At 37.5% G+C, this 12,120-nt stretch overlaps 1 protein-coding gene across 11 annotated transcripts in view; it reads right to left on the bottom strand.

Annotated features, from left to right (window-relative positions):
* The window catches only part of LOC139966870 (unconventional myosin-Va-like), a 105,826-nt gene that overhangs the window by 54,910 nt on the left and 38,796 nt on the right, over positions 1-12,120 (bottom strand). For all 11 annotated transcript variants that reach the window (XM_071970311.1, XM_071970317.1, XM_071970309.1 and 8 more), the window contains exons 5-9: positions 10,779-10,935; positions 8,382-8,607; positions 4,284-4,391; positions 3,215-3,321; positions 1,212-1,343 (exon numbers count right to left, since the gene is read on the bottom strand). In XM_071970311.1, coding sequence (XP_071826412.1) covers positions 1,212-1,343; positions 3,215-3,321; positions 4,284-4,391; positions 8,382-8,607; positions 10,779-10,935 — 730 coding nt within the window. The remainder of the gene's footprint in view (positions 1-1,211; positions 1,344-3,214; positions 3,322-4,283; positions 4,392-8,381; positions 8,608-10,778; positions 10,936-12,120) is intronic.

Raw genomic sequence — 12,120 nt, 5'->3', positions numbered from 1 at the left:
GGCTTCTTTAACTTAATGTGGTTCTTCTACACACTAATTAAAGGTTGGCCCAAGGTTCCAGTATTGAGATATGGTGATTACAAGGTTTCCACAATTTGAACCCTGATGACCCCAAATGACCTTTGACTTCGACCAAAAACAATAGGCTTCTTTTACACAATGTGGTACTCCTACACACCAAATATGAGGTCTGCCAATGATTCCCTTCTTCGTGTTTACGAGGTTTTCACAATTTGACCCCTTGTGACCCAAATGACCTATGACCTCCACCAAAAACAGAATCAATTTAAAAAAAAAAGGAAAATTAATGTAAATCCTTGATTTACATCCTATCATATTCAGCTCATTGACTCAATATTCCAAAATTTTCAGGGACTTGGTTTATGGTTGAATATATGACAGCATACAGGTATGATTTTCAGCCGAATTGTACAACAACCATGTTTAAGGGACAACGTACACTGAAATATAGAATCCTCATTGATCGATCTTTATTTGATAGAATGTTGAATTGCTTGAATATTTAAATTAAAGCAGACTTAGAATAAACAGCCTTGGTCTAGTCTAGCAACCCTGATTGGTCTATGTCTCAGAGTATCCGATGTTGATTGGTTGTTCCTGATTGGCCTATGCTCCTTGCATATCTTCTCAGGGATCTAGGTGTTTATGGGGGTTATTCCTCCCCTGGTAATTTCATATTTCCACCATCATTTGTAACAGGTACGCAACAAACTAAATAGGGTATTTTGTGTTCATGTATTTTTTGTAGAGATATTCAAACAGGAAACAAGACCATAGATCATTGAACAAGGTTTTGATATCCACAAAATCTTCTTTATTGACCTTACAGCTAAAGCTTTTGTTTTGAAACGCTTTACTTCTCTAGTTACTAAGCTTGACGATTTAAATTTCTCGTAAATAAGGTATTAGTAACTACTGTACATCACCATCACTAGGCAGGCCACATTCATATACTGATTGTAATGTAGATTAGAGTAGTTGGCTTGAGTCAACTCACGATTCTCAACCGACAAAACCAAAGAGTACTTTGACACTAAATAAGGCATCAACCCTCCTTTTACAGAAATACTCCCCTTAGGAATCAGTCATAAGCTACTCTTCGGGCATTAAAATGCAGTGTCGCCTCGAAGCTACTGGTATGCTAGAAAAGTATAGTAACCTCATAGTAACCATGACCAATTTAAACTTACGGTGTCATGACGAAGTGGTTTGGTGAGGACTTCTCGTACGGTGACGATCTTTCTACAGCACAGCCACTGTCTCATTTGAACCAGGTCGATTCCAAGAAGTTCACACAGGATCGGTAAGTTCTCATTGTCCCTCTGCATTTAGAAAACAAACAAAATTAACCGTGAGCGTTATTGTAACTGAGAACATTGACAGCTTAAAATTATCTGTACAATAAGGCAGCTCTTTTTGGTTGCAATCGACGCACTGGGGTAGTGGTATAATACCTAAAGAGAATTTCCTGTGGCATTCGCCACAGGAAATGGTATTGGTATCATACCTAAGGAGAATTTCCGGTGGCATTTGCCACACTGTTGTAGTGGTATCATACCTAAAGAGAATTTCCGGTGGCATTCGCCAATCGGGTTTTGAGGATGAATCAACAAGAAAATGATACTAGGAAAGTAAAGCCTCTGAACAACGTTTGGCCGGTATGACATCACACAATTCCTACTGTGAAACACTACAGGGAAGGATCCAGGGGATTATCCAGCCATTTAATAAATCATATCTTCACTGCAGGGAAGAGTCCAGGGGATTATCCAGCCATTTAATCAATCATATATTCACTCCAGGGAAGGATCCAGGGGATCATCCAGCCATTTAATCAATCATATCTTCACTCCTGGGAAGGATCCAGAGGATTATCCAGCCATTTAATCAATCATATCTTCACTCCAGAGAAGGACCCAGGGGATAATGCAGCCATTTAATCAATCATATCTTCACTCCAGGGAAGGGTCCAGGGGATTATCCAGCCATTTAATCAATCATATCTTCACTCCAGGGAAGGATCCAGGGGAGGATCCAGCCATTTAATCAATCATATCTTCACTCCAGGAAAGGATCCAGGAGATTATCCAGCCATTTAATTAATCATATATTTACTCCAGGGAAGAATCCAGGGGATTCAGGGAAGGATCCAGGGGATTATCCAGCCATTTTATCAATCATATCTTCACTTTAGGGAAGGATCCAGGGGATTATCAAGCCATTTAATCAACCATATCTTAACTCCAGGGAAGGATCCAGGGGATTATCAAGCCATGTAATCAATCATATCTTCACTCCAGGGAAGGATCCAGCCATTTAATTAATCATATATATTTACCCCAGGGAAGAATCCAGGGGATTCAGGGAAGGGTCAAGGGGATTATCCAGCCATTTAATCAATCATATCTTGAGTTTGGGACAAGATATTGAGATGGGGTTTTCATCTAACAGTTTCAAATACTTTTCTTTTTCTCTATCTAAGAGTCACATTTTCTGCCATCAGAACGCCCCTTTAAGGATTAAGGAACATTAAGGTGCAATAAAACACAAGCTGCTACTTTGGTCCTCAAAAATCGATTAAGAAAAAAAGAAGGAATGGTGACATTAGGCATAATCTTCACAGGATTGTTCATATGAAACTAAAATATTAATATAACTTTTGTGCGATGTAAAATTTTATCTATTGAAATAAAATATTTTGTTATTCTCCAATAAGGAGCTGCCAAGTGGTTTTAACCGCATGCATCTGGTAGTTACACTGAGGGGTATCCCAATCAGTGGAGTATTAGCTCAGTGGTTAACGCCGGTGCCTTTCAATCATAAGGTCCCTGGTTCGAGTCACTCCAGATTAGTATGTCGTCCAGTTACAGAGATGTTGACAATTGACAATTCATAATCATGGAAGTTAAATATGAATGTAAGAGACTTCGGTCAGCTTGCGGCTTTGATAAGCCAATGAGGCTTCTTCGCAAGTTCCTGCTTGCAGGAGGATCTAAAATACATACATACATACATACATACATACATACATACATACGATAATGGGTGAATGTGAACAAGTTACAGCCCAACCCAAAATGCATCTTGAAAACCAAATGAAAAGCTCAAGATTAAAATGAATCTGTCATTGCTTAGACGATTTAGAAGCTAAATCAAAGCATTTGTTTATAATGGACATAGACAATGTCTTCACCTCTATTTTACTGCTCTCTCTGTCCCCCGGCCTGATATCCACATTCCCAAAATGTAGCACGGCAGACATGATCTGGAAGATAACCATCTGCGTCTTCTCGTCGATACCTGGAGGAGAGTAATTGACGAGAGAGGATGCAACCTTAATACCTCTATAATGATGCAGAGGGTGTAATGAATCAAGGAGGAGAGAGTGAGAGACAGAGCTCATGGTGAACTTGATTCATAGCAGCAGATACTGCTGATGAGTGAGAAGATGAGAGAGTGATAAAAGCTCTACGATGCCGACATCTAATACACAACATAGCGATGATTGGAGTTATATGGTGATGTTTACTGTGAATCAAACTCTACTAGTCCAACACAACAAGATTGCAAAATATTTTTCTTAGTTTATTATCTTTTCGTCAGAATATATTATATCACCTGAACAACTTTGGTTTCTTTTGAAAAAAGAAAAGTGTCAACAGTTAGGCTGGGCCTTTAGCAGAGCATATCACAGTGAAATAACCTCCCCCTAAATGTTTAGATAATAGGTCATGCCCCCCCCTAGAAAAGTATTGGGGCTTCCTAAAACAGAAGTCTAGGTACACACCTGATATCACTCTATACATTAATAGTCATTATGCTACCAAAGCAAGAATTTCTTATGTTGAAAGGGTTGGATCCCTTTCATACCCACATTTTCACTTCTCGCCAAATAAATTATCCATTTTACAAACAGTAAGTCATGTTTTACACAAAGCCTATCAAGTAACAATAAGTCAGGTGTAAGGCCTAAGAGGGTAATGACAATTATGATTCTGCCTTAATTAAATGCAAATTAGGCTAGGCTTTTTTACCTATATCATAAAAATGCAGAAAGAATAGGCTATGCAGTGATGGGTTATTACAAATACCACAGCCTTTTTTAAACATTGCAAATGCTGTAAGTGTCTGCTGCAACAGTAATACAAAAGCCAAAACTTTGAGTAAAGGAAAATTAAAACAAATAAGAATTCTCTGCACTGTGAATGTAAACCAGCTGCTTACAAACAGAACCAAGACAGCCTAGATCTGCTATACCTTACCTAGGAGATTTAAGGCATCTTTAGTTTCTTCAAATTGTTTTGCATCATCGATTGTGTCCACCGTCGGACTGTCCCCTTGACTTGTGTAAGTGAATTCATCTGGATGGCCTAGGATTATCGAAAAAAAAAAAAAAAATTTTAAGAGAAGAAAACAAAATTTTGGTCACTTACTGGTAAAGGGTCAAGGGGGGTGGGGAGGGGCAGCACAGTGTAAAAATGTTAACCAATTGTTGTAAGCTAGGAAGATCGGTGGCAAGGGCTGCGGAAGCACTTTTAATCTGGGGAGGCACCGACGTCGAAAGGCACTTTGCAGAAATTTGATTGGACTGATGCAGCCTGATATTTAGTACCCTTTATAACTCTTATTGTATTATCTTATTTACGTATACACATCACTCCATCAATGCCCCCCCCCCCCCCCGTCCTTCAAGGAAAAAATGCATACTAGCACTGCAATATCCAATGTGCAAATTGGGAAACAAGGAACAAGTTTTCTTTTGAGACAAAATGAGGTGAAATCATTATAAAGTCCAAGTCCCTGCACACGCGATCGATACATGCATGAAAGCAAATGAAATATGTCAAAATACGAAGGATGGGGTAGGTTATGGGATATTAAATCTATACTTATTATTCATAGTAGGCTATAAATGGCTTCTGCTTATTACAAAGTCACAATGTAATATAGCAATGCATTTTTGGAAATGCATTAGGATTTTTTGGGCAAATTGAATATGCATAATGGCACTCACCAGAATGTTAGAAGCCTTGTGGTAGTAAACATTTGAGTTTGACCAACAGAAAGTCATTAATACTTCTAAATTAGGATTAGATCTCTTACTGAAATATCGCTGACCTAATAAGGTGATCAAGAGTACAATTTTTATGTAGAAAAATGGCACATTTTTAACCTGAGGAAAAGTGGGGGGCACGTGCCCCCTGTGCCCCCCCCACCCCGGTTCCGCCGCCCTTGATCGGTCGAGACATGTATAAGAGGAATGGGGAGAGTAATTAAGTACACATGATCTAAATATTTTTCAAATATATCCCCTCATAAAATTTGATTCTCATTTAGCAAGGTGACATGGATTTAAAGGGGAATTTGTCTACCTAACCATAGAACTTGAACTTTAAACGTGTGTTATGGTTGAGAGAAGTAAGGCAAAAACACAGAATAAAAATACAAATATAATTTAATCACAGTGTCTCGTACTAAAACATCCACAAACAGAGATACTGATACGACCCGAATAACATTTGTACTGCTGAAGACTCAACAGGTGGTCTTAAATATTGAGCGAAAGGACACAAGAAGTGCATCCCGAGGATCTTGAGAATAAATAATACTCATATACTCAATACAAATACAATGAATTCCTCCAATCAACACCATTTCAACTTGGGTGTGCACCTTTAAAAATTACACTGGTAGGAAATAGTCGTAATGATCTTAAATAATAACAATTTTAATAATATGCCAGATGGGGAATTTGCACACACAAAAAACTCATGTAGAATGGATTTAACACCTGGAAGTATCTAATCACACTAACAACTTCCTGTCATGATTCAATGCACGGGCAGCATTAGCATTGATGAACACAACAGCCTCCCCAGATCCCTTCAAAAAATGGACAAACAGGCATAGGAAGTTTTTGCAAACAGAATATGGACATTTTCACCAAAAGTGTATAGGTAGTTCAAGTGTTTAGGTACTTAAAAGTGGACAGTAATCATAGAAACACATGTAACTGCATGGTTTAGAGTGATCACTTTGCTTTTTGGACTCTTTGTCACTCCTTGGAGGTGAAGTTGTTTCATGTCTTCATGAAAGCAAGAGATCTACTGAAGGGAAATGTTAATCAGCGATAAGCAAACAAGGAAACTATTAGCATTACAGAAGTACTCTCACCCAATATGGCCAATAATGATTTTTTTTTTATATTATAATTCTCAATATTTTTTTTTTTTTAAATTCTCAATAATTTTTTTTTTTATAATTCTCAAATAAGAAATCTTCTTCCCTCATCCACTCTGAAACTTTCCCTTATATCTCTATAAACACTCGCCACATTTTCGCAGTAGAATCTCCTCAAATACCAGCAAAACCTGTGACCATTACAGAGAATTTCGACGTCACACTTGGGAAAATTGTGGGTACGATGATTTGTATGACGTGCGTAATATTTTACAAAATCTCTCTTGCTTGTCTGCTACTGGATGATCTTCAGGAATTTGCCTGTTCACATAGATTTGACCTGATCTTCAACTACAGTATATAATTCCTACCAGCATAATATATGCTTGACTTCTTCGACAACTTCTGTGTATTAGCATTGCCAGAACTATACAGCAGTAGATGTGTAAGATATTCAACCCGATAGTGTACAGTACGGACTCATACACAGAAACATAGAAGCATCTTTCGGAGTAAGAAAATATCGGCTAGTATAGGATTCGACATCGGGGAACAGAGGTTTTTGTAATACGGTCCTGTGCAAGTGAGTCGTCAAATGGTGGCTATCCCCATTGAAAGGACACAAACCCAACTATTATTATTGGATATATGATGGAAATAAATTATGTCAAGAACAATTTCCCCTAAACAGCTAAGGAGAAGTCTTATTCCAGTTGGGAGATATGGTAATTAGATGTAATGTTCTTTGACACACACGTTAAAAGCCTTGATCAAGTGTAAAACATGACATTATTCAGCCCAAATCTGCTTCAATTTTTCTTATATTATTCTGTAGGTATTACAATGTGCATTTTCTGTAAATGGAGATGGGTTTACCTAATTCTGAATCTAAAAAAGTTCTTAACTTGAGATAATGATGGCTTCAGTGGTGCTAATGGTGGTTTCAGTGGCAACACTGTTAACATTGTTTGAACAGAAAAACAAACAGAAAGATTACGTTGGGATCCTAGTGACACTTACGACATCACAGATTTACTAAATGACAGCTCCCATACATGACTTTTAAACTAGGATAATTCCCAAACGAAGCAAGATTTTTCATAGCAATTTGGGGCATCTTGTTCTTTGCAAAGTTCTCTGTCATATAAGCCACTTGATGCTGGTTGGGTTTCTGTCTTCTTGTAATCTTCTTCTTCCTGCGGGTGTGAGGGAGTGCGTATCTTGCAAACACGCATGATATTAATTGCATACCTAGTTTTTGAGGGATATTAATTGCATACCTAGTTTTTGAGGGATGCGTATCTTGCAAACACGCATGATATTAATAGCATACCTAGTTATTGAGGGATGCGTATCTTGCAAACACACATGATATTAATAGCATACCTAGTTATTGAGGGATGCGTATCTTGCAAACACGCATGATATTAATAGCATACCTAGTTTTTGAGGGATGCGTATCTCACACACGCATGATATTAATTGCATACCTAGGTTTTAAGGGATGCGTATCTCCCACACACGCATGATATTAATTGCATACCTAGTTTTCGAGGGATGCGTATCTTGCAAACACGCATGATATTAATAGCATACCTAGTTATTGAGGGATGCGTATCTTGCAAACACGCATGATATTAATAGCATACCTAGGTTTTGAGGGGTGCGTATCTTGCAAACACGCATGATATTAATTGCATACCTAGTTTTCGAGGGGTGCGTATCTTGCAAACACGCATGATATTAATAGCATACCTAGTTTTTGTGGGATGCGTATCTCCCACACACGCATGATGTTAATTGCATACCTAGTTTTTGAGGGATGCGTATCTCCCACACATGCATGATATTAATTGCATACCTAGTTATCGAGGGGTGCGTTTCTCCATCATACTCATGATATTAACAGCATACCTAGTTTTTGAGGGGTGCGTATCTCCCACACACGCATGATATTAATTGCATACCTAGTTTTTGAGGGATGCGTATCTCCCACACACGCATGATATTAATTGCTTACCTAGTTTTTGAGGGATGCGTATCTTGCAAACACGCATGATATTAATAGCATACCTAGTTATTGAGGGATGCGTATCTTGCACACAACACATGATATTAATAGCATACCTAGGTTTTGAGGGATGCTTATCTCCCACACACACATGATATTAATAGCATACCTAGTTTCAAATGTGCCATTTCTGGTTGGTCTGCAGCAGCACACAGTTGGTAAAAAATGTGGTAGTTTCTTTCGTCCTGGGCCTGGTAGACGACCCTTGACTTCTCCAGGAGATACGTCCTCATGTTTGCTCCGAGTATATTATGCTGCCTGTTGAAACTGATCTCTATGTACTTCCCGAAACGACTGCTGTTGTCGTTTCTGGTCGTTTTGGCGTTTCCGATTGACTGAAAGACAAAAGGTAAATCATATCCTTTTAGGTCTATCTTTAATGATGCAGACTGATGTGATACTAAGACAAAGAGAAAACAACAATACATTAATACAAAGGTTAAATAAGAACAAATACATAGCAATGGGAATAGAACAATTCATACAGTCAAAAACTCTAGACAAATTACAATGAAAACATTCTTCTCAACGTCGAGGTCCACGATAGATTTAATATCAAGAGCAATACCAAGACATTCGGTTAACCAAACTTTCCAAAGATTACTATCATTTTATCCATAAAATTCTCGAAAAAAGAGAGTTATATCTGGCAGGTGGTCCTTTTACTCATGTTCAGGTCTAATACTCACGATTCACACTTTTTATTTATAATTGTCAAATTTCTTAAATTTTTCTTTATAACAGGATTTAAATTGAATTGAACACAAGGCTGAAGAAGATCCAGCTAAGATCGAAACGTCAGGCCCTCTTACTTTTACACGTTCTCTTACACAGGCTTTTTAGTGGATATTAAGCAGTTTGCTAACAGTTTTGTTTTATTTTAATATTGTATGTATTGTACATTTTCTTAAATAAGATTCAATTCATTCTTAGCTTACTTATTTGGTGCTTGTCAGACCCCATCTTTGTTTTCCGACCCTAATCATCACCAACCCCTTCCAAACACCAGCATTATGTTGAGACTTTTGCACATGACAGTACAAACTTTATTTCATGTTGTCCGAGTATTTGATGAACTGAGCAATTCATCACAAATACTTTCATATGATTGCAAACTGCTGAGCAATCACCTGTGCATAACTGGTCCATCTGTGCTCACATTTATGTTAATTGGAATCAACTGTGTATCACACAAATTGGTAAAACACTAAAATTATTTACAACACACTCGATACTTTGATAGACTATTTTTCCATTTTTTTTTTTAAAATCTTGCAAAACAGCACAATTAAGCCAATCATACCGGGCTAAGTTACAGTAGCATCAGATCATCAATGTGAATTAGAATAACAGCCAATTATGTCAGCCCATTTTAAATTAGCACAGCTAATCATATGCGATGGAATTATACAGCAACAGCCAATCACATCTGACTGAATACAGTCAGCAGCTAATCACATGTTACCGAATTACAGTAACAGCTTATCGTATGTGACTGCATTACAGTAACAGCCAATCATATCTGACTGGTAACAGTAACAGTGAGTCAATAACAGTGGTAACAGTAACAGTGAGTCATATCTCACTACAATGCAGAAACAGATCTTTGCAGTAAAAAAAATATTCTCATATTCTAAAATTTCCCACCGTCCTGTTAATAAAGACAACCTCAACCTTCACCATGAGAACTGATAAAGTTCACACAGTTAAATATGCAGGTTTAATTGGAATACACATTGACACATTATGCTTGCAACACCATTAGCATTTGCATAGCTCCAACTGGTAGGTTTAGTACTCTGTGGAGACACACATTCTGTATTCAAAGCATACTTGTGTTATGTTTAATGTGAACACACCACGCAAGGAAGGCTTGCACTTACTGATGCAAAATAGATAATATAAGTCTAGCAAACAAGAGGCCTGCCCTGAATAAATAGCATAGTTTGATTACTAGTACAGAGATAGCTCTAGGTCAATCACAGTAATAACAGAATTACACACACTCTAAAGCTTGTGTAATTGTATCAATTGTTTCAGATTCTTAAAGATTTTCACTCTCCAAAATAAAAAAATAAAAATGTAAAAATAAGATTAAACAGAAAGCAAAGGAAAGGGGCTCATTCTGGCATGGTAGATCTAGGGAGAAGTTGATTCAATTTCAAAATTTTATAAGAGAATGAGTGTCAAATACTATTTTGAATAGTTCACCATAGAGTACATTGCACATGATAATATATCTAGTAGATCATAGTGCATTAATACTGTGGGGACAGGTAAATGAAATGAAGAGCACATCTTATGTCCCTTTGAATATCTACAACTGTTTATAAATTCAAAATGGTCTGACATGATATCTTTTCACACTACAATTCTTGAAAGTGTGTCAATTAACTCTGACCATGAGAGTACAATGTTTCGGATGTGTCTTTGCAAATCCAACTCAGTTTACATAATGAATATACATGAGGGAAAATTGAACTCTTTAAGGGTGAAGGGAATATACCTCCATAATCGGGTTAGAAGCTAAGACCTTCTTCTCCACTTGCGTTTCAGCGCTTGAACCTCCGACCGTGGCGAAGTATCTCATGGCATATTTAGCTGAGACTGTCTTCCCTGCTCCACTCTCTCCACTAACGATGATGGACTGGTTTTCATCAAACCTGTTGAAAGATGGAAAACAAATTAAGAACCCTTATTGATATCTTGATTGATTAGTAGGCACAACCAACAGGATGTTATGTGGTGTAGCTAATCTACTACTGGTCATTTAGTGTTATATTGATGTTAACGTATGCTTCAGAGCAGATTAGGTAATTACATGGTGTGTAAGATGGGATGGAATAAATCTTATACATGTTACACCAGTTGCCTTCTTATAATGCTCTGTGTGTAGGTATCATTTCAGCTAAGTAATCACAGTACGTAAGTACAAATTACACCCCTAGTCTTGTTCATTTTGAGTCAAAAATCTTGTAAAAGATGCTTATTAGTCCCAAACAAGACGCATAATAAAATGTCTAAACACATAGCAAGGCAGCAGGCCTATAATAGTGTCTACCAGTTGGAATAAACACGAAGTCATATAGAGAACAAATACATACCTCTGGGCATCTAGTGCAACAAAAAATGAAGTTTGAACTTGGAGAATGAATTTTGAAGAAGAATTCTAAGACCATAGTATTCCTATGGCATGATGGACTAGTTATCTTACATACAGCCAGAGACTGATTCATTGAGTTAAGGGGAAGAAGGGTGGGATGGTGGAAACTCTAAGCCTGTGTCTATAAGGAATGAATTGTAACCAAAGCCTTCATCCCAAAGTTTTCAGACTTTGACCTCTATTGACCTCAAATCCCCTTTGACCTCCACATAAAAAAAAAGGCAGCAGGATTTTTGTACTCATTTATATTGGACCTGCACACCCAAGCGTTGAGCTCAACAATGTATTTTTCATCATTCAATTCACACATTTTTCTGCACAATTACCATTCGCGATTATGTATCATGAATCCATCTGTTCCCCTGTTATGTATCTTGACCCTAACAAAGACCGAAAATGACTGTTTTAAGGAAATCATTGACTTTTCTTTATCTATCACCTTACTAGCAATGGGATTTCCTTTAAAGGAATTTACCAGTGATATCTCCAAACATGCTTGGGGAGTAGATGAGCCTAGGGTCGCATTGATGGGGAAACCATGCTGACACTGACAGCTTGACTAAACATCCTACAGGAAATTCAACCAAGAGCTCAAAAACAGAGTTTGTTTTTAGATCTGTCAGACGTAGGAAATATTCCATCTTGTTACTTCTTAAAATGTGTCATTAAAATTGATATCTGGGAA

The sequence above is a fragment of the Apostichopus japonicus genome, chromosome 4 (genome assembly GCF_037975245.1).
Source record: "Apostichopus japonicus isolate 1M-3 chromosome 4, ASM3797524v1, whole genome shotgun sequence".
Classification (NCBI taxonomy): domain Eukaryota; kingdom Metazoa; phylum Echinodermata; class Holothuroidea; order Aspidochirotida; family Stichopodidae; genus Apostichopus; species Apostichopus japonicus.
Note: the sequence above shows the minus strand (reverse complement) of the source record. Positions and strands in the feature narration are given on the sequence as shown.